Source organism: Arvicanthis niloticus, chromosome 2, assembly GCF_011762505.2.
Source record: "Arvicanthis niloticus isolate mArvNil1 chromosome 2, mArvNil1.pat.X, whole genome shotgun sequence".
NCBI classification, from domain to species: domain Eukaryota; kingdom Metazoa; phylum Chordata; class Mammalia; order Rodentia; family Muridae; genus Arvicanthis; species Arvicanthis niloticus.
Window position 1 is genome coordinate 91,017,295 of NC_047659.1, and position 23,255 is coordinate 91,040,549.

The 23,255-nt window shown below is 48.1% G+C and overlaps 1 protein-coding gene across 4 annotated transcripts; it reads right to left on the minus strand.

The window, feature by feature from the left end:
* Positions 1-2,747: 2,747 nt before the first annotated feature.
* On the minus strand, positions 2,748-23,060 carry Rpap1 (RNA polymerase II associated protein 1). Of its 4 annotated transcripts, none has more exons than XM_034496013.2 (25): positions 22,965-23,060; positions 20,505-20,761; positions 19,854-20,002; positions 19,509-19,598; positions 17,398-17,518; positions 15,037-15,258; positions 13,350-13,565; positions 12,033-12,148; positions 11,697-11,795; positions 11,176-11,277; positions 10,830-10,997; positions 10,422-10,604; positions 10,170-10,304; positions 9,707-9,877; positions 8,905-9,062; positions 8,365-8,523; positions 8,018-8,219; positions 7,442-7,551; positions 7,016-7,211; positions 6,709-6,861; positions 6,363-6,505; positions 4,889-5,645; positions 3,510-3,686; positions 3,317-3,376; positions 2,748-3,221 (listed from the first exon to the last, which is right to left on the minus strand). In XM_034496013.2, the coding sequence occupies exons 2-25, from the start codon at positions 20,683-20,685 to the stop codon at positions 3,072-3,074; spliced, it is 4,218 nt and encodes a 1,405-aa protein (XP_034351904.1). In that variant the 5' UTR covers positions 20,686-20,761; positions 22,965-23,060; the 3' UTR covers positions 2,748-3,071. The 4 variants fall into 4 exon arrangements, with proteins under 4 accessions (XP_034351904.1, XP_076785624.1, XP_034351903.1 ...); XM_076929509.1 differs by having other exon boundaries at positions 22,750-23,042; XM_034496012.2 differs by lacking the exon at positions 22,965-23,060 and adding an exon at positions 22,533-22,732.
* Positions 23,061-23,255: the final 195 nt, after the last annotated feature.

Below are 23,255 nucleotides of genomic sequence, written 5' to 3' on the forward strand. Positions count from 1 at the left end.
GAGAAGCCTTGCTGAGCTGAAGGGCTCTCAGTCTCCTCCCGTGGTGCCCCATCAACTAGTATGTGTTCCTGGCAGGAGAAAAAGTTGGCTCTACATTATTCCTTTGAGATAGCAGCCTGGACGGCAGTCCTCATCCTAGTATTTGGCAGTGGCTTCTGTAGGTCTCAGGATAGCATTAGCTCACAGTTGGTAGAGTGCTTGCCTAGCAATTGAAAGGCCCTGGGTTCAGTCCTCAGCTCCAGGAGAAAACAAACAAACAAAAAAAAAACCAACCAACCAAACAAACAAACAAAGACAAAAAAATGGTGTCAATGTTAGTGTATGTGTATGACCACATGGGGAGTATGTAGAGTCAGCCTCTGCCTCCTGAGTGCTGGGATTGATGCCACCAGGCCTCAGGAAGGCAGTATTGCTTGCCATTGCTGTGTCCCTTTCTGACTATGAGGCAGAACATCCCAATGCAGAATCATGACTTTCTGAGTCCTGTGCACAACTTCTTACTGCCATGCCTGGACAAGGTGTTAGAAAATTTGGGCAGCGTAGCTTGCATTTATAATCCAGCACTTGCCTAGTGGAGATGGGACCCCAAGTTCAGTGTTATCCCCGGCTTTCAAACTGGATGCCAGGCTGGGCTTACTCGAGATTTCCTCTCAAAAAGCTAATAGAAATTGAAAAAGGATGTCAGAAGATTCAGATGCTAAGTACTCCCAGCAATGCAGAGTAGCTGCTCTACAGTCCGCCACCTGCAAATCCTTCTACAAGCCACATACTGAGAGAGCCACTAGAAGGAAGCCTTCGGATAGGAGAGTGTATTGTGTCCTTTATCTTTTGTTCTAACTGCCAATGTTAAGCCAGGCATGGTGCCCATGAGGGCATGTAATTCCAGCACTTAGAAGGCTGAAGCAGGAGGATTGCTATGAGTTCCTTCAAAACAAAGACAAACAAAACCTTCTTACCAGAATAAATCATTTGCAAAGGATCTCCTATCTGTTGAAAAAAAAGAAATTAGCACTCCTTTCTTCAACTAAGAGGACCTGGATCGTGATGAGGGAGAATTGTTTTAGTAAATATATACTGGAGTAAACAAACAAACAAAAAAAAGTTAATGGTTAAAGATTTTTTTTTTTTTTAACATCGGAAAACTGAAGCCAGGCCTAGTAGGTAACTAACTAGCTAGTTACTAAATTCTGGGTGTCTAATACTAATTGTAGTTATAGTAGATTTTATAAAAATGGAGAACTCATGACCCACTCAGTTCTATAGACATCACCATCAGGAACTTTCATGAATAAAATTTTGTTTTAATAAGCTAAAGAAAGGGAACTGTTTGTGTGTGGGGCTGAGGAGCCCTGCAACTGGGTAAGCCAACCCGGAGCCAGAGAGAGGTGGAGCTATGCACAAACCCTGAAAATCTAGTCCTGAGACTTAGAGGTATGACTCCTCTCTCCCTGCTCTGGGCCTGCATGTCACAGCACCCCCCACACACCCCCACCATCCAGGTGGTCAGGTAGCCTGGTGGCCATGTTGCAGGTTAAAAATCCTCTCTTCTTATAAGATCATGTCCAGCAAGCACCTGGAATTGCTCTTTATGCAAATAAGGTATTTCCAGCACCTCAGCCACGGCCAAGGAAGGACACTTACCCTGAAAGGATCTACCCACTCCCCAAAGGTTTGAATAGCTTTTGTTCCCTGAAATTAAAAGCTGCTCAGTGAAGCCTGTCTCCTGAAAGTCTGTTCTCATAGGGCTCACAGCCGCCTAAGGTTTCCATTACCACTTCCTGCCTCAACTTCCCTCATGGGCCACTAGTCTGATGATGGGTGATCATGTCGTTTATCTTGGCTGACAGGGCCATACTGGACCTCTCCTGATGATTTATTTGCAAGAACAGTTATTCCACACAGCAAATGATAGGGTAAGAAAGCCTGTGTTGGGCTGCAGAGATGGCTCAACAGTTAAAGAGAACAGGCTGTTCTTCAAGAGGACCAGGGTTCAATTCTCAGTACCAAAATGATTGGTCACAATTGGTCACGACCATCTGTATCTCTAGTTCCAGGGTGATGTCCCCATCTGGTCTCAAGGGGTACCAGGCACACACATGGTACACGGACACATGTAGGTAAAAATCCATACACATAGTGTGTGTGTGTGTTTTCAAGACAGGGTTTCTCTGTGTATCCCTGGCTGTCTTGAACTTGGAATTTTGAAGGTCAGGCTAATTAAAGGCATGTTCCACAATGCCTTGCAAAGTAAAAAAAAAAAAAAAATTTAAGCAAGCCTATGTCAGAATGTTCAGAGAGGATAATCTAGAAAGTACCAGGGCTGGAGGATGGCACAGTGGTTAAGTGCACCTGAGTTTGGTTTCTAGTACCCACAGCAGGAAGCTCATAACCACACAGCTCCAGGGGCATCCAACACCGTCTTCTGGTCTCTGTACACATGCCATACTCACATGCAGAGGGACACACATTATAAAAAAAGGCCCACTGAGAATGGCATAGAACTACACCAGGCTGACATCTGGGTTTTCTGACCCCAGTACTTCCAGGGCCTGCAGAGTCCTCCAGGACCACACCCACTCCAGGAGCACTGTCATTGTTACAGAGGACTCCCAGAAAACACACCTCTCTCTGCCTTCGCCAGATGGAGACTGTGTTTACCTCCCATTGTCACTTTTTCTCCCACCTCTCTCCTTGAGATAATCCACCCTTGCTACCAACTCTGAACGTGACAAAACAGTCCAGATCAGTTAGACTAGAAAAGGATTTATTTCAGGGTGTAGCACAGCAATCATACCCTCTGGCCTGGTGGAGACTGGAGGCAGGTGAGGAGAGCTGTCCTGGCCACTGCAGGGTAAACACTGAAGCCACCTTTCCCACCTAGCATAGCCCTCAGTGCACCCAGACCCTGAGCTCCAGTAGCGTGATGTAATGAGTTCCTTCTGTTGTAAAAAAAAAAAAAAGGCTCAAACAATGTGCTCACAGGAAGGCAAGCCTTGTGTTTTCTTCTCTCATGATGTTCACTGGTAAGCCCCAGGAGAATATTCATCTTGATCTGCCTGCCGGCAAGTGCTCTATGTCTTGAATCCTCCATTCTGAAGCACCTCTGTGGGCAACGTCTGAAGGTACTGCTGCCTCAGGCGAGGTAACTGGGAATACAGCTCAAAGCCCTCTGGGAGGCTGGAGTTGGGAAGCTTATAGTGGAGGAGATGCTGCCGCAGCCCCTGCAGAGAGGACAAACCCCGTGAAGTGGGTGGGTGGTGAGAGTTTGTTGAGGTTTGGTTCCTTAATCCACCCTGTATCTTTTCCACAATACCACCTCATCCGCCAGCAGCCAGGCTTTCTGCAGCATGCTCCTTCGGGCGGCCTTCACCTCATCCTGGGAGCAGAAGAGGGAGATATGGCACTAAGCTGAGGTCTGGTACCCACCACTGGCCTCAATTAACCTTCAGCCCATCCGCGACTGGCCCACCAGCTCCCTCCTTCCCTCTGAAGATAGAGAGGTGATTTACTGAGCTCTTTGGGTCTTGGCAGAAGATGAAGCTATTGACGTGAGCCACGGCTACAGTGTAGAGGACGGGACACCAGCGAGCACGGAGTGTCCCAGTAACCAGGGCCCGGAAGTAGAGCTGAAGGAGAGCCAGGCTGTCTTCAGCAGGCTCCGTGTAGCACTCCAGAGGCACAGGCAGCTGTGACAGAGGGAAACGACATACTGAGGGCCAAGCTGGCAATGTCCAACAGCAGCAGCAGTGAACGATTTTGGTCACATGTCATCAAACCATAGCGCAGAAATCAGGTCCTACAAAAACCTCCCTTCTTTAGTGCATGGATGACCGCTGAAGAACAAAGCTGCGGGCACAGCTGACAGCCGGAGCACTTGCCTAAGATGCGTGGAAGCCGCACACAAGGGAATGATTTCCTAGGAGTATTTAAGGATGGCAAATGCTCATGGTGTAAGGTAAAATGAAAAATTCATTACAGTAATTCCAATTTTATAAAAATATACAAGTACAAAAGAGACTAAAAAAAATATAAATAAAGACAATTATTACTAAGCTGGGAGTCGAAGCATGTGCCTATCATTCCCCAACACATACAGAAGGCGAGGGCAGGGAACTGCGAGGCTGAGTCTGGCCGCCGTCACACAGGAAGACACTGTCTCAGACCTTTGTTTTTCTTAAGATGGGGTCTCTTTATATAGCTCTGGCTCTGAACTTTTTGTTGTTGTTTTGTTTTTTTGAGGCAGGGTTTCTCTGTGTAGCCCTGGCTGTCCTGGAACTCACTCTGTAGACCAGGCTGGCCTCGAACTCAGAAATCCGCCTGCCTCTGCCTCCCAAGTGCTGGAATTAAAGGCGTGTGCCACCACTGCCCGGCTCTGAACTTCTATATAAACCAGGCTGTCCTCAGACTCACAGAGACTCAACTGCCTCTGTGTCCCAAGTGCAGGGATTAAAGGTGTGCACCACTATACCTGGCTCTAAAATGTTTTTAAATAAAAAAAAAATTACTATGAGTAACTATAAAATTTTTAATTTTTTTTCATGTTTTAAGTAAGTGTGTGTGTGTATATGCGTGCGCACGTGCATATGTGTGTGTGTGTATGTTATATGTACACCTGAGTGCAGGTACAAAGAGAAACCCTGTCTTGAAAAAAACCACCACCACTACTACCACCACCAATAATAATAATAATAATAATAATAATAATAATAATAATAATAATAATAATAATAATAAAAAAATACTGACTCTCTGCTTCTATTCCCTACATCTTGATGCTTTCAAAGAGGTAATGAGGTAATGACTGCCACAGAAGCTCCACACTGCTCAAGACTGCCCCTAGTGTCCGGTGCAAGGGTCCTAGGCCGGCCTTGGTGGGCTGAGAACATACCTGAGTCAGAGGCAGGCCAAGTGCTCGCAATACTCCTACATGATCTCCAAAGAGGGCAAGGCGCAAGGTAACACTGAACCGACGCTGCAGAGGAAGGAGGACCAGAGCCCCAAACAAGTGGTCTCCAAAAGAGACGGCCTCAAAGTGGTCTAAGAAGCTGGCATAGAGGTCAGGAAAAGAGGTCAGGCCAGGGAGGGGGCAGTCCAGCTTGAGGTTTGGCAAGACTTGGGGCCGACAGAGCCGAGCTAAAAGAGCTGCCACCAGATGCTGTATGGGAGTCTCTCGAAACAACTCGCTATCCACCAGGTACACACACATGAGACGTGCCAGGCGGGCAGCAGGGGGCACAGCCCAGAGGACCTCAGGGCGCCAGCTCTCCAGAACTAGCACCCACTGTAGGACCCGCATGGTGACACCTACAGTATCAGCAGAAGGCAGCCCAGAGGGAGCATCTGAAGCTCGGTGGTAGAGACGTATCAAGGGCTGGAAGGGCCAGTCAGTAGGCAGCAGTGGCTCCTTAGGTACAGGCAGGAGCAGACTTGAGACTCGCAGCAGCTCTCCACGGTACAAGGCTTGGGAGGTCAGCAGACTGGCTCTGGCTGGTGAACAATGGGCCAGGTAACAGCTGCGGATACTGGGGAGATCCTGGCAAGCTTGAACTAGGAGAGACCCTCGTTTACACTGAGGGTCCCCACTGCTCCCTAAGGACAGTCCATCAGAGAAGTCAGCTGCCTCTGGACCCCCTGAAGCATTTTCCCTGTAACATGATATAAAAGTCAAAACTAAGGGCTAGAATCACAGCATCCAGACAGCTGTCCCAGATCTAGAGTGTCTAAGTTTAGTCCTATGCCTTTCAGCCCCCCTGACAGCCTTTCACACCACAATGTTGCATAGCATTTAGGAGATGGAACAGAAGGAAAGTTTACTTAAACTTATATGCTTGACCTCTAGCTGTGCTGGAGCTACCCAGCTCTTTTCTATTTGTTTATTTATTTATTTATAATCTATCTATCTATCTATCTATCCATCCATCATTTATCATCTATCTCTACCCATCTCTGTCTGTCTATCTATCTATCTATCTATCTATCTATCTATCAACTATCTATCGATAGAGGTAATCTCATTCTCATGTAGCCCAGGCTGACCTCCTGAGTGCTAGGATGAGAGGTGTGCATCAGTGAATCAGAGCCTCACACACGCCAAGCAGGTGCTTTACTGTTCAGCTATATCCCTAGCTTAGCTTCTGTGACATTTTTTAGCCACTGTCATATTATGGAATCTTATCATTCTCAGGTGGGGTGAAGATGAATAGCCGCATCTTCACTTTACTGAGGGAATAACAAATTAAGTATAACATGTGAAGGAAAGAGACTAAAACCCAGGTTTCCTGGCTCCAAGATGTTGTTTTGTTAACAAAGTTCAGCAGCATCCAAAAACACCAAACCCCTGAAGCTGAAACCCCTGGACTTACGGCAGGAACTCCAGCCGGAACACACAGCTCAGCAGCAGCTCCTGGGCGAGGTATTCACTTCCAGGCAGCAGCCGGCTCAGCAGGACCAAGGCTATAGCATGATGGAGGGCAGTGCTGGCGGTTGGCTCTGGCTGCAATGTTGCCTAGGGAGGAGACAGAACTCTAGTCAGCGCAGGAAGGCAGCATGGAAGACACAAAGCAGAGGGAGTGAGGAAATGACAGAAAGGAGGATATGAACCAGGGAATACAGACTACAGCAGAGGGCATGGCCCAGGACAAACAGCACAGACAGCAGAGGCGCAGGAGGGACAACAGGGCGTGGCTGACTCTGCAGACAGGGACCCACCACTTTCTGGGCTAGGGAAAGCACCAGGTACTGTAGGTGGTACTCATGGCGCAGGGCCCAGGCAGAGAAGGGTGTGAGCTGTGGGGCAGGCGCAGGAGCCACACACTGGAGAAAGTAGTTCTGGAGTCCTGGGGCTGTCAACACAGCAGCCAGCTGAGGAAACAAGTCTATTCAGATCTAGAAATTGACACTGATGGGCCCTGGGGCTCCCCAGACTGCTGCCCCCTCCTAGCCACTTATCCCTCTCTCTCCTACCCCTGCTATCTTGTCCCCATACCTGGCCTTTAAATGGGCACCCGAGGCTTACCTGTCCACAAAGCCCCTTGTGGATCTGGACCAGAATGTTAACGAGAGAGAGGAGGGCAGTGAGGAATGGGAAGGGTGAGGCTGAGCCAGCCACACTGCGAGGGGGACAGCCTCCTGCACAGCCCAGTGACACAAGGCTGGGGAGAGCTTCAGGGGTGGAAGCACAGGACAGCGGATTGCAGAGTGGGGAGCAGTCCCTGCAGGGAGAATATAGATGCTAAGGGGACTCTGGTCTGTGAGTATAGCCCGGTGTGTCTGTGAAGACCAGTGTTCATGTTCCTCAGAGTACCAAGGGTTGCTCTTGCTGGGAATTTGGGTTTCCTCAGGCTCCTAAAGGGCCTGGGATGGATAGGGGAGACAGACCCAGGAGCCCCTCAGGAGAACTGCCTCCATCCCACACTCCCCCAGCTGCTGTCACAGGTCATACCTTAAGGAATCCCACAGATTGCCCAGGGGAGGCAGGCTCAGCAGGGGCAGCAAGAACTCATCCACCAAGCGCTCCATGTCCTGAAGCCAATCCTCTGGGCACAAGCTGGACTGGAGAGCCAAAGAGCCCATTGAACTGATGGGCTAAAACACCCATTCTCTTAGCCCTATATATCCAGACCAGTCCCTCTATACTAAGGATCTCAAAAAAAAAAAAAAAAAAAAAAAAAAAAAAATCTGTTTGGAAGCTTCCACAGGCAGATCTTTCAGAAGCAGAGACAGCCCTGAGCTTGCTCTAGTACACAACATCTAGGTGCATGAGGAGGGCAGAGGAAAGCTGAGCTGCTGCTCGGCGTTCCTGGTTCTTGCCTGGGAAATGGAAGTAGGAAGGGACGGTAGAAGTGAAAAGGTGAGGGTAGAAGTCAGTAGAGAAGTAATTGTCTGGCATGAGTTCTGGGTTCCACTCAGTACAGTCATATTTACACCCAAAGCCATGCAGAGGGAGAGGTAGAAAAGGGGCCAATAGTGAAGGAACAGGAAGAAGTGTTTAGGATGAAGGCAGGTAGGTTGCACTCACCTGCTGGCTCCAGGCCTGGTAGTAAGCACCCAAGAATAGAAGGCAGGCACTGGGCACTGGGCCCAGGGCATTCCACACATCAGGTCTGGGCAGAAGCTTTAGGGTCTGCTTTAGACATGGCTCGACCAGTGGCTTGAGTCCAGATACGTGTGTCCAGGTGATAGAGGAAGGAATGGCTGACACACAGGACTTGGCAGAGCCACTGCAGGAGTGCCAAAGGGGCAAAGGTAAGCACCTGGCTGCCTTACTCCCTAAATTCCAGCCACTCTCTCCCTGTGGAGGAGCATTCCCATCTGTCCTGGGGTTATGGCTGGGCACACCTGCTGACAGGCTTGGAGCTGGCCTACCTGGTGAGCTCAGGGTGTGTGCTGCTAGCTGCCAGAGTCAGCTGGGTAAGCAGAGTGAGCAGAGAGGCCATCCGCTGCATGGACAGGGGCTGTAGGGGATGAGTGCTGAGCTCTGTAGGCAGTGTCTGCAAGGCCCGAATGAGCACTGGGTACAGCTCCCTGGGGAAGACAACTGGCCTTCACTATGCAGGGAGGCAAGGGGAGGGCACAAAGGACAGTTGTGTCAGGAGCTTCAACCTGGTGAAAGTGGAGCAGGAGGGAGACAGCCCAGGACAGAGACACTTATGCAAGGCTAGGTCCTGAAAACTGGGAAGGCTGCAAACCTCCAAGGTTACCCCATAACTGGGAACTGACACTGACGTTTTGTTAAAGAACACATTTGGTCCGCTCTTCCCTAGCAATTCACACCCAGCAGAAATCACCTCATCATGTTCGGCCTCCCTTTCTCAGGACCTTGAACAAAGCTGAAGGATATAATGCAGAACTCATAACGCAGAACACCAGGGCCCTATGAGAAGCCTACCTCTTGCTTCTCCTCACCTGTAAAGGTCACCACCCTGGCCATAGGAAGCAGCCACAGCCCACAGACGGAAGGCCTCAGTGGTCAGGATCTCTGCTTCCTCAGGTGGCAAGGCCAGGTCGTTTGGTGCTTCAGCTATGAATCGGCACAGGCGACTCCTGATGTCAAAGCTGCTTAACTGGAGATGAAAAGGTAAGGGAGCCAGGGTCATCCAACTAGTACTGGGTCTCTTGGAAACAGGCTCAAGCTGCCCTATTCTAAGTCTCTGTGATGCCACATGGCCTACGGCTCTGGGCAGGGTTGAAAAACCTTGCCCTTGGCGCCCCCCCCCCCAAGCTTTTTTCCCTTAGCATTTATTTGGGGTTACAAGTGCTCACATGTCAGACAGTACATATGGAAATCAGATGAAACTGGATTCCCTCCTCCTTCCACATGGGTTCCAGAGACTAAACTTGGGTCATCAGCTTGGCAGCAAGTGCCTACTTGGTGAGCATCTCACCAGCCAGTGCTCTTGCCTTCTTTTTAGATAGTATTTGCTAGGTACTTTTTCTGCTTGGCTATATAGGTGATGAGAGCCTGTTGCATGCAGTAACCCTGGACAGGCTGGGGTCAGGGAACCCTCCCCACATCATGAGACCAGAATAGGCCCAACAGACCCAGGTAACCAGGTTCCCACCTGCTGGTGTCTGCTGAATTTCTGAGCAAACAGACCAGAGAGGAAGGGGAGGATGGAATAAGGTTGCTATCCAGAGTTCAGAGCTTATTCCAGCTCAAACCAGCCCTGTCTTATGCCCTCCATCTCTTGCCGTGTATCCAGCTTACCAGTCGGGCAGCAATATTCCTCCCAGCTGAAGCCAGGACTCTAAGCAGTTTCATGGCAGCAGCACAAGGCACTTTGTATAGACTGGGAGTAGGCCCCACCCCTATAGGGGACCAACTGGTAGGAAGGAACTCTTGAACTATGGTCTCCATCAGCCGAGGACACTCCAAGACCTGCAGGAGATAGGGAAAGGGAGGCAGAGAAGACCAAGATAAGGTCCATCATCAGATTATTAAGACCACAGCTTATGTCTGTAACCTCAGTACTTAGGAAGCTGAGGAAGGTTTTCCACAAGTTTAGGCCAGCCTAAGTGATACAGTGAGCTCCAGACCAGCTTGAGCCATAATGAAATCCTATCTCAAAACAATAGCAGCAACAAAAACATCAGTAACAAAAAACCATAAAATAAAACAAGAAGAGCCCACGGGGCTGTTTGTCCATTTGCTCCCCTTCTTCCCCTCTCACCCTCACAGCTGACTCCAGGGAATGCCGGGCCAGGCGGATAAGCACAGCCAGGATGTCAAGGACCACAGAGGGTCCTGGGCAGGTCACCTCCAACACATAGCGGAGCCGAGGCAGCAGGTTGGTAGCCAGAAGCCCCTAGGATTCAAAAAGAAACCCATTGCTACATATGAGGGACACCCAGGTCTTGGTGACCTCTCCTGCTCATCGAACCTGCCCTGCAGGTCAAGGATGGGAATGCAGAGTGCCCTCTACCTTGATGATGTCATGTCTGGCCAGGTCAGGTGGAGGGCGGCTTCCATCCTCAGGGGTCTTTCTCTTCACCTTTTCTGTTGTAAGTTCTTCATCCTCATCTCCATCCTCTTTATCGTCCTGGCTGGGCATCAGAGGGAACACCGAAGATCCATGGTACCAAGAGAAGGTGCTGTCAAGGAGCTCCTGCCAGAGGATGGGGGTAGAGGTGGGAAGGGACAGAAAGGAAGACATGGTTCTGGGACAGGGCAAATGATCCCTCCCCAACATACAACAGCAATGAGGAGGCAAGGCTCCTGGGCTTGTGGCCTTTGGACATGGCTGATACCTGCCACCCTATTCTCCACTCTGCCTGCAAAGCCTTGGAAAAGGGCATGCCCAGAACGCAGAGCAGTTCTACCCCTGACATACCTCATCTCCAGGAGCAACTAGCAGAGTACGAAGAGCCCGGACAGCTGCTGCGATGACACTGTCCACCCTGTCATCCAGGGAGAAGCGCAGCAGGAAGAGGAAACCAGCATCCAAGAGGAGGTGCAAGACACTGCCCACCAGGCGGTCCCCAAACTCACCAGCCTGGGCCTTGGTACAGGAGGATTACACTTTGTTGAAGATGCAGAACTTGGATAGAACCTTTGCCGAACCATCACCCTGCATTTGCCCCATTCCTAGTCTGACCCACAGTAAGCAGGAAAAGTCTAAGATCAAGGGATGAGGGATGGGGTATGGCTAGGTAGGACCAGGCCAGCAGTCCACTTACCCTGCCGACGATCTGGGACAACACATGCAATGCTAGTGTTCTCTGTTGCGACACCTGGCTACGGGTCAGGTGGAACAGCTCCTGTAGAGAGTACCCTGCTCGCTGGTGCAGGGACAAAGAGTCAGAAGGAATCTAGACACAGGGCAGTGTCTTCTAAATACCCAGGAAGATATTGAGGGAAAGGCAAGAGAAACAAGTGACACCTAGTGACTGCTCTCGTTGGAACCTCAAGCACACAGCAATGGTGCCATAAAGCAACAGGGATAAAGTAGCTGATGGCAGCACATGAGGGAGGGAATAGCCTGAGGGAAAGCATGCAAAGCCTGGCTGTTAAGTTACAGAACAGAGTAAGCTGCCAGTAGAAGCAGCATCTTGACTCTAAGAAACTGAGTGACAGCAAGGCCATGAGCTGGGGCAGGACACAGAAGAGGTCAAAGGCAACTGACCAGGGCTCCTATTTTTGCACAGTTGCTAAACATTTGCCAAGACTCTCCTGGTTTTCCTTGGATCCCATGCCTTACCTCTGCCTCTTCTCCATGGTGGTGCAGGCCCAGATGCGTGGGCAGATCCACATCAGGTGCCAGGAGCTCGCCCTGAAGGCTGAATCGAGCCTGCATTCTCTAAGACAAAGAAAAGGACTGTGCTGGGTGCTGCAGCAGCTCCTCACATTCAATCACCTTTAATCTCAGGCCTTTTAGGAGTAGCTCTGGGCTCTACCTCTGACTGGAAATGAGGTTCACGTGGTCTATAGGGCCAGGCAGGGTGACAGGAGGGACGCTGAGAGCAGATAAGAGCTATCTCTCAGGCCCCAGTTCTGGGCAGAAGAGCAGCAACCTCATCCCACCTGTGCCCCTCACCTCCTGTGTCTGCTGCTGCCGGAGTGGTGGTAGGTCCTGGGTCCAGTGGAGCTTCTCCAGCTCCACAGTGTCCATATGGAGCCACTCTTTGTTGGGGGTCATGGGCAGTTTCAGTGCTAGAGAGGCAGAAGCATAGTGTTCCTCAAGGGGCTCAGCCCACTGGCAGAAAGCAGCTGCCTCAGGCTTTCTGCACTGAGCCTAGCAGCTCCGACCCTCAGCTATGGCTAACTGGTATGGCTTGGGGGCTGGCACCCCTGGCAACTGGATGAATGTTTCAACTATAGCAGACATAGCTGGACCTGGCTCCAGCCCCATGCTGACTCCAAAGACTTGCTCAAAGGAGAAGAGGAGAAGATGTGACAGAGAAGGAAGATGGGCACCACGTGCCAAGGAAAGCACAGCAGTCCACTCTGGTACAACCCTCTGAAGGAGCAAGGAAATGGAGACAAAGGGGAGGCAGCTCTGCTGCTCCAGTGGCAGGGTATGGAACACCTCCACCATCTCCTCCTGCATCCTCACCCCACCCCACCCCCACTCAACCTGCCTGGCTGGCCCTCAGTCCCTCAGGAGCAGGAGGTTCCGGGCTATCATAATTCAATTTCCTCTTTTGTTAATCCCTAATGGAATAATCTTGTTTCTGGGTGATGAGTGCTTCCACTGGCCTCTGCTTCTGGTCTGGCATGTCCAGAGTTCTGCACTGGACATGTCTCCCCTTTCCTGGCCCTGCCATCCCTCCAAAACACTGACAGAAAGGAGATGAAGCAAGAGCAAGGGCAGGAAGATGGTCTGTCTTGGGAGGGAGCCTCAGTCACACCTTGCTGCCCCTTCAGGTGGGGGGAGAAGCAGGGGTAACAGAAGTGGTGCAGGAAGACATGCACCAGCAAATGAGGGCCATCTGAGCCAATTTAAAGACACTAATGAAGATGAACATTCCATATCCAAGGGCAGAGAACGTCACCCCCATCAGCAGGCTAAGGACAAAGGACACTCTTTCCTGCCATTTTTTTTTTTTTAACATTTATTTAGTGTGTGTGTGTGTGTGTGTGTGTGTGTGTGTGTGTGTGTGTGTGTGTAAGTTGTTTATTTCTTTCACTATGTAGGTTCCAGGAATCTGACTCAGGTTGTTAGCTTGGTAGCAAGCACACTCCCCTTTTGTAGCCTTGGCTGTCCTGGATCTTGATATGTAGACATATAACCTCAAACTCACAGAGATCTGCCTAACTCTGCCTTTCAAGGATGCTAGAATTAAACACATGTGCCACCACACCAGGCTATTTTTTTCCTCTCTGAGGAAATGATGGTGCTTGTCCTCCATACCTGGGGTTCTTGGCTGCAGCTTGTCCTCCAGCTCGTCCTCTACCTTGCCTTCCACTTTCTCCCCCATTCTAGATTCTCTGGTACAAGTTGACATGATAGGCTCTTCTTTAGTGACAGGAACTGAGGGTCTTTCTGGGCTCTGCTCCTTGGTGGCCTTTGTTCCTGTTTGCTCCTGGGCATGGCTATGAGATCTCAAGAAGGCAACCAGGCTGGGGTCTAGGGGTAAAAGTGGAAAGAGAGTAAGAAGCTAAGGTAGGTCCCAAGAATCCTCCTCATTTGACATCTGCTGGAAGATTCCCAATTCTGGGTCTTAAGGTCAGTCCTGGCTCAGGCCCCCTGTACTCTCCTGTGGCTCCTTAATGACCCTGCTAGCCCATAACTGTGTAGCCCCTGGGACCTGACTATCCTCATGGCCCCTGCCCTCCCAGTCCTCTGGCCTAGGTTCCTAGGCTGAAACCTCTGCTTGCTACCAGGTCAGATGTCTGAGAAACAAGTGACCGTTGACTAGAGCCCAAAGAACAGCATTTAGCCAAACAATTTCTTTCTTTTCTCTCAGTCTGTACATACATTTGCTAAAAATTGAATATACAGTACATAAGTGCTCCACACACAATGTGGAACAAGACTGACTGGGAAGAAACATGTGGCACAGCACACTCCTATATGTGTCACTGTAGTTAACGAGAGGGTAAAGGATAGAGGGTAGAACACCACCTCTGTGACCAAGCACGGTGTGAACTACACCAGGAACTACGGTAGCACACACTAGGGCAGGGATGGCTAGTCCAGTCAGAAGCACCAAATGTAATCTGCAGCACTAGACGTGTAAGGCATTTTGCCTGGCATGTGCAAGGCTCTGGGTTTCAACTGGAGCACTCTTCCCATAATCCTATATTCCACACCAGTTATGTGACATGTGGAGAATTTCTCTTAAATTTCTGAGTCTCTTTTTTTTTTGAGGATTTGTTTTAAGTTACTACTGGGAGCATGAGGAGGTAGTGTGTGTGCATGTGGAGGTCTAATACGACTTAGTGGAGTTAGTTCTCTCCCACCCTCACATGGTTACAGGCATGCTCAGTTACCCACTGAGCTGTGTCATCAGTTATCCACTGAGCTCTGTCGTCAGCTTCAAGTTTTGTTTTTGAGGAAGAGTCTCAGAGCCAGGCTGGCCTCCAACTCAGAGCCAGGCTGGCCTTAAACTTAGCCATGTAGCTGAGCATGAACTCTGGCTTGATTCTATTTCCAAGTGCTGGGATTAAAGGCATTGACTACCCCAAGAAGCAGAGCCTGCTTTGTTCGCTCACTCATTTGTAAAATGAACTTAATACCATATTCATTCATTCATTCATTCATACACGAGTAAAATGAACTTAATACCATATCTCTCCCAGGAGTAGAAGAATAGTTTCTGAACAAAGAAATGCAAGGAAATATCCGTACATAGCTCATCAATCTCCAATGCCAGGAAGTAAATAAACACTCAAAATGTGTCTACCTTGTACTAGTACAGGCTCACTGCTCACTGCTTCCCTCAACTCCTTTAGGGGCTAGGGCACTTGCCTAGAATATGTGAGGACCAGAGTTCAATCCCAGCAACCAAAACAGTAAAACACACATACACAGGCCTTCCCCAACAAGTTGCAGCCCCTGCTAGCTTGGCCCCAGCGGGAAGACTTAACATTCATACCAAGTTGAGTCAGTAACTGCTGCTGCTCCTTCAGGATCTCCTCAGGAGTCATGGCTTGTAGTCTTGCTACATTCTCTTCATGGATTGTCTGGACCTCCTGCTCAGCTGCCTGGCTCCTGAGCCCCTTTCCTGTGACCAGGTTTGGTTTGTGGAAGCCATGGATCCTCCCAGGAAGCTGGTCGCTTCTGTCCCTAGAGGAGAGTGTCTCACAAGGCACAGCACCTGAAAGAAGTGGACAATCAGTCTTACTGCTCTGTTCTCCTGGCTCTACCTACACTCCCTGGCCTCTTCAATAAGGCAACTAGCCCTAGGGACCAGCAATGGCCCCGAGGCTTCCCTAGACACAGAATGGAAACCACACAGCATTTCAGGCATTCTGGCAAGGCAAGATGGCCACTTCTCATTCATTCCTCTCTTAAGACTTACATGGGAGAGCTGGAGAGAGGGCTCAGTGGATAAGAGCACCTGTTGTTCTTGCAGAGGACTGGGTTCTATTCCCAGCACCCACATAGTGACTTACAACCCTCTATAATTCCAAGAGCACTAGGCACACATGCAAGCAAAACACTCAAATGTATATACCAAGTAAATCTAAAAAGAAAAACAAAACCAACCAACAAACAAACAAAACAAACAAAAAACACTTTTACGGGAGGACTTCCCTCTGAATCGTCTATCAGATCCTAACAGCCATCTACCACCAGGGTTTACCTCATGCTGTTCCACCAGTAATTCACAATTCACATCATTCTGAAAACTTGGCCAATATCTTGTTTGTTTGTTTGTTTGTTTGTTTGTTTTTCTGAGACAAGGTTTCTTTCTGTAGCCCTGGCTGAACTGTAACTAGCTCTGTAGACCAGGCTGGCCTCAAACTCATAGAGATCTATCTGCTTCTGCCTCCCCAGTTTAGGGATTAAAGGCCTGTGCCACCACTGTCCAACTGGCTTAAGACCTTCACACTCTCTACTGGACATTTCTAACCTCCCCTCAGTCCCCTCTTCTTTCAATAAAAAATGTTGATATGTAGCCCAGGCTGCCCTTGCCCCGTGGTCCTCTTGCCTCAGCCTCCCATGAGTATCAGATGAAAGGGACTTCCAGGGAAAGTGCCATGCAGAGACCTGCATGACCAGAGCAGAACCAAGAAGACATACTGGCCGCAAACATAACGTAAAATGATACGTAATACCTTGGGTTTTTAAATTTTTATTTTAATTATGTGTACGTATGTGGGTCTGTGTAGGTATGTCATGTACACATATATGGGTTGTGTATGGGCATGCCAAATGTACATATGTGCCACTGCTCATGAAAGCCTGAGGCATCGGCTCCCCTGGAGTTGGGATTACAAGTAGCTGTAAGTACCTGACACAGGAGCTAGCAATCAAATTAGGATCCTCTGTAAGACAGTCCTCACTCTTCACCACTGAGCCATCTCTCCAGCCCCAGTGACTTGGTTGTTAATACTGTAGCTGTAGCTTTCAAGAATTAGAGGCAGAATTAATTACTTACCCTCCCTTAGTAGTTTCTATCTGAAATTGATTAAAATATGCTTGGGGGAGGCAGAGAGATGGCTCAGGAGTTAAGAGCACTTGCTGTTCTTGCATAAGTCCAAGGTTCAGTTCTGAGCACCTATATGGTGACTCACAACCATCCAAATGTCATTTCCAGAGAATCCAATGTCCCTTTCTGATCTCAGAGACGGACAGGCAAAACACAAGCACTCATATACAATTAAATAAGTCCAAACATAATTTTTATATTTATTAGTATTCTGGGTTTCATTCTTTCTTTCTCTCTCTTTCTCTCTCTCTTTCTTTCTTTCTCCCTTTCTTTCTTTTTCTTTAGTATTTTTGTTTTGTTTTTGAGACAGGACTACTCTGTGTAGCCCTGGCTATCCTGGAACTTATTCTGTATGTAGACCAGGTTGGCCTCTAACCATCAGAAATTGTCTTGCCTTTGCCTCCCACGTTCTGGGATTAAAGGTATACATCACCACTGCCCAGCAAAAAGTTTTTAAAGAAAGAAAAAAATGAATAAATGAATAAATATACATCTGAGAGGCTAGGGACATAGCTCTGTTATTGGCATGCATGTCCTTGCTAGGATACATGAAGCCCTGGGTTTGACCCCATAACTATATAGCCTGGAATGGTGGCACATGTCTATATTTCCAGCAGTCCAGAGGTGGAAGCACAGGAGAATAACAATCTTAAAATCATCCTCCCTTATACAGTGAGTTCGAGGCCAGACTGGCATACATTAATCTTGACTTTGCCCCACTCTATCCACCACCAAAAAGAGAATGCATTTATAAGAGTCCACATGAATAAGCGCCATCATCTTCAGTCTGTCAGCACTCACCTTCTGGTGCATCTAGGCTGGGGACAACTTGCTCAGCTGATGACACCCTGTTTTCTGACACCCTCCTTGCTGCAATCTCTTGAGCAAAGATGCTCCTTTTACCAGATGCTGCTGGTTTCACCTATAGGGCAAAGAGAAAAAACCAAGTTGCTAATATTAATTATCTGTTTTTCCTTAGCTCCATAAACCAAGGCCCTGGAACAAAGAGAAAAGAAAGTTTCTCAGAGAAAGTAGGACTTTTGGGATATGGTGGTACCCAGCTAAAATCAGCACTCTGGAGGTACAGGTAGAAATAAGAGGAGTTCAAGACACTCTCTGCTACACAGCAAGTTTGAAGCCAGCAATGAGAAATGAGACCTTGTCTAAAAAAAAGAAGAAAAAAAAAAGGAAAAGAAAAGAGAAAACAAAACAAAACAGTAATATGGCCAAGTTGGTAAGAACACTTGCAGTCTGATAAAACGGGTTTGATCCAGGGACCCACATGTTGGAAGGGGAGAACACACACACACACACACACACACACACACACACACACACACACACAAAGTAAATGTGCCTGCTCTGTAAACATGGAGATCTGATTTGAATCCCCTTGACCCATGTGAAACTGGGTACAATTAGCACGTATCTGTAATCTCAATACTTCTAAATCAAAATAAGAGACAGAGACAAAAGAATCCCTGGAAATTCAAAGGCCACTGAAGCCTGGCTGTGATAGTATATGCCTTTAATCCCAGCACCTGAAAGGCAGAGGCAGGAGGATCTCTGTGAGTTCTGGGACAGTCTGGTCTATTCAGTGAGTTTTAGGACTCCCAAGGTTACACAGAGAGATCCTGTCTCACAAAATAAAAGCCATAAGCCATCTACTCCGACATGCAAAGCTGTGAACAACAAAGATAAGCTCTTTTAAAGAAAGTAGAAGGCAGGAACTGACACCTGAGGTGGTTCTCCAACCTCCAGAACTCACACATACAAACTTGTGCGCACACATCACACACACACACACACACACAAAGAAGAAAGTAGGACTTGAACTGTGGGTAGAACTCAGGGTGCATTACTCAGGACTGGGAAGCACTGGATTCAATTCCCAGCAACACAAAAGAAACAAAAAAATTAAAAAATTCTATTACTTGGGAAGGCTTCATTAACTTCAGTCCCAGGGAATCAGAAAGCCTCTTCAGATCTCCATGGGCACACATACATGCAGGTGAAACACTCACACAGATAAAATGTCTAAAGAGAGGTCTGGAGATGGCTCAGTGGTCAGGAGCACTTGCTGTTCTTCCAGAGGACTAAATTGAATTCACAGCACTCTCATCAGGCAGCTCAAGCACCTGTATCTCAAGCTCCAAGGGTACTCTACCTTTCTGGCCTGGGTGGGCACCAGCACCCACGTGCACATACCCAGACATACATACTTATATGTGGTGTTCTTTAAGAAAAAAATAAAAATGATGTGGTTGCCGGGCGGTGGTGGCGCACGCCTTTAATCCCAGCACTTGGGAGGCAGAGGCAGGCAGATTTCTGAGTTCGAGGCCAGCCTGGTCTACAGAGTGAGTTCCAGGACAGCCAGGGCTACACAGAGAAACCCTGTCTCAAAAAAACAAAAACAAAAACAAACAAACAAACAAACAAAAAAAAAAAAAAAAAAAAAAAAAAAGGATGTGATTATCATTGCCCAGAGCAACTTCCTAGGGAAGATGTGCTCTGAGAACCACTCATCCCCTAAGCACCACTTGTGCTGCATGTTTTATGGCAACTTGACACAAGCTAGAGTCAACTGAAAGGAAATCTAGCTCTAGGGCATTTTCCTAGTTAGTGATTGCTGGGGAGGGCCCAGCCCATTGTGAGTGGTGTCATCCTGAGCTGGGGGTCCTGAGTTCTATAAGCAAGCAGGCTGAGCAAGCAATGAGAAGCAAGCCAGTAAGCAGCACCCATCCATGGCCTCTGTATCAGCTCCTGCCTCCAGGTTCCTGCCCTACTTGGGTTCCTATCCTGATGATACTGTAACTGAAATAAAGCCTTTCATCCCCAACTTGCTTCTGGTCATGGTGTTTTGGTCCAGCAATAGAAAGCCTGAGACTCCACCTAAGGGAACTCTGGCTTACCTGTCTCTCCTGAGAGCGATGGAACACAGGGGGGAAAGCAACACCACTGGGCACAGGCAGAGTCACAGTGACTGAACTTGTATCTCGTTCCTGTGGCAACAAAACACAAAGTAATTAAGATGCACAGGCTTCTTCAGGCTGAACCCTATTCCAGTGGCCTCTATGACCCTCATTCCAGGGGTTCATGAACCCATGTTGGATCTAGTCTAGGTGGTTCTAACCAAGCCCCAACCTGACCTGACTGTGGAGTGTTAAAAGTCTGCCTTTCTGCAGCACCCTCCACTCATAAGTGCCTTTTCTCCCCCAAATGGCTGCTTTCCCCCACCCAGCTGGGCTGCCACGTACAACAATCTTAGACAAGACGGCAGTGATGTGCTGATCATGCCTATTCAGCCTCTCTTCAGGGTCTTCATCTTGAGGCAGGGGACGGCCAGGGCTCGGGCGAGCTCTTTTGGCAGGGGCAGGAAGCAGAGCTGGGGGCAAATCTGGGAGATCTGAAAGAAAACGAATGAGATACTGAGTATATTCACACCTTCCTAAGGAAATAGCAGGATTGGGGGACAAAGAACAAAAGACGATGACAGCTACCCTGGGCCCTAGCTTAAGCTGTGTCTTCTTGGGTATGATATTTAACCTCTTTGAACCTCAGTTTCTTCATCTGTATAATGAAGCTGCACAGCTGGCTTGCACATCTGTCTGGTACCCCAGTATTTACAAGAAGATCATCACAAGTTCAAAGTCAGCTTGTGCCCAATACTGAGTTTCAAACAAGCTAGAGTCACAGAGTGAGATTCTCTCTCCCTCTCTCTCCCTCCTGCGCTCTCTCTCTCTCTCTCTCTCTCTCACACACACACACACACACACACACACACACAAATGAAAGCAATAAGAATAAAGCAAAAGCAAAATTTCAGCAATGGAGGTTACAATTGGAGCAGAATTCAGCCACCTCAGGATAAAAGCAGGGTCCCTCAGGCTGAGCCCACAGGCACTCACTGTCCAGCATCACCACATCCCGATGGTCCTGCAGTGGAGGCTGGTGTGGATGAGCATCATCACGCCTCCTATTTCCTTTCACCAGCTGTACCGCAGGAGCTTCACCAGCCTCAAGGAACTGACTTTGGAAGCGCAGTAGGTCTACCTCAGACTCTCCAGGTTTTGGTCTGGACAGCATCATGACCCTGGAGCTGTGACCTGTGTATGATTCCTTCCAGTACTGCTTTGTTGGTGAGGAGAAACTCTCTCATTCACCCCTAAAAGCAACAAAACAACAGCCTTTATAACTGAACACTGGTTGTCTTTATCTTTTCCATGAGTTGATATGAGCTCACTTCTCATTGGCATTCCTTTGTCCATCAGCCCCCTCTGACCATAAATCTAGTAAACGTATTTATAGCTAAGGCAAGGGTGGCTGGCTGCACATGCCAATAACCCCAGCACTTGGGGGTGAAGGCAAGAGGGTAAAGAGGTCCAGGTTATCCTTGGGTATTCAGTAAGTTTAAAAGTCTGAGATACATGAAACTCTGTATCAAAAAACAAACAAGAGCGGGGCAGTGGTGGCACACAACTTTAATCCCAGCACTTGGGAGACAAAGGCAGGTGGATCTCTGTGAGTTCAAGACCAGCCTGGTTTACCTAGTGAATTCCAGAACAGCCAAGGCTACATGGTGAGACTCTGTCTCAGGAAAACACAATACAAAACAGAGCAACAACCAAAAAGTAAGTATTGCCAATTTAGGTTGTTTACAATCTGTGGATGACAAAACTCTCAAAATTTTCTCAAATTAGATGATGTTGGTAGCAACCTTGTTATATACACTTTCAAAAAGATAAATTAACCAGGCATAGTGGCACATGCCTTTAGTGAGGTAAAGGCTAGTGGATCTCTACGAATTGGAGGCTAGTTTGGTCTACAAAAATCCTATCACAGAAAATAAACAATGAGGGGCTCAATGGCTCAACCAATAAAGACACTTGCTGCTAAGACCGGCAACCTGAACTCTATCACCAACCCACACAGTGAAAACAGAGAACCAAACCAGGCAAGCTGTCCTCTGACCTCCACAAGCACAGTGTGGCATGTGTGCCTCCCCTCCACAAAATAAACAAGTAATATAATAAAAATAAAATGTAAATATATGGCACATGGAACACATCTTCTAAAGGCAAAGGACAGTAAGAAGCAGGGAGAGACAAGACAGATCACAATAGTAACAGTGACAACCATGTATTTCCTTATTTCCCAGTCCTATGCAGGATCAGATGAACTGCATAACTATATTAGTAAACTATATCAGTAAACTGTATTTACTAGGCCAGTATAGAAAATACTCCTAACATAAGGCCTAAAGTGCGCAGAAATGTTAAAATAATCACAAGTGTATAACTTAAGGAATAGTACCGATAGTTAGTTGTGATTGGCAATGCCTGCAATCCTAGCACTCAGAAGGCTAAAGGATTGAGAGGCCCAAGATAGTTTGTGCGATAATATAGCAAGACCTTCTCCCCTCCCCCCCCCCAAAAAAAAATAAAAACAAACTACCACTAAAAAAGATTTTTGAGAGTTTACTTTGGGCAGAGGTGTGTAGAAAAGGCTATAAATGTTCAGGGCTACAATCAGCATGCAGGTAGCTGAGGCAGAACAACTGAATTCAAAGTCAACCCCCAAGGCTACATAGTTAGCTCCAGGTATAGGAGACGTGTGTGTGTGTGTGTGTGTGTGTGTGTGTGTGTGTGTGTGTGCGCGCGCGTGCGCCAGTATGGGTTGTTTAACAGCAGCGTTAGAAATCTAACTCAGAAATCAAATACTAGCTCCACTACTTACTAGTGTAAAATTAGGCAAATTATTTAAGCTATTCCAAATTCAGTTTCAAGACTGTAAAATGCACAAGGCTGAGACATCCTAATCCAAGCATTTGGAAAGTGGAGGTAGGAGGAAAAGGCGTTTCAATTCAACCTGGAATCCAGGAAACCTTTCAAAACAACAGCAAAATATAATTACATGCAGCGTGCCTACCACAGTACCTGTTATATAAATAAACTCCAGTGGATGAAAACAGCAAGTCCATGCTACATAACGAAGCAAATGTACTCCCCCACAAACTCCATGGGGGAATTTGTCTAAAATCATCTAGTGCTAAAAGTTACACCTTGAATTATAATAAGGATAATTCCTACAGATTAACTCTAAAGCGAAGGAAAACTAACAACGGATTTACTGGGTTTTGGAACAGCCCCTTACATCGCAGCCTATCGGCCACACGACCTGTCCGGAGACTGCGCCTAAGGCTCTAGTTAAGCATCCTGGATCGCCCGTGTCTGCAACCAAGAGACAGCTCGTGAGGCTTGAAATGAGGGGATGTACCCGAGGTCTATGTAACACAAGCTACTTCTGTGCAAACACTCCCAAGCAGGTTATGACAAAGTAACCAGACATCTTGCTTCTGGGTTCTCCACCTGAGTAACTTGATCGGGTCCCTGCAAACAGCAACCTACTCCAACAAGACCCGCCTGGGCGCCGCCATCTTGGCCGTACGGAGTGGCACTTCCGCCGCCGCTAGAGTTCAGCTTCCGCCGAGCAGCCCCGCCTGCCGCGCTTTGGCTCGCCTTGGAGCTCGAAGGAGCTCTGTTCAGCATTGTATCTCTTAGCCCCAAGCGGCGAAGCCTGCGGCATCTAATTATCACATAGACGCGTGAAATCTACGCGTTTGGTGTACTACAGACCAAGGCCTTTCCACACTCACTGCA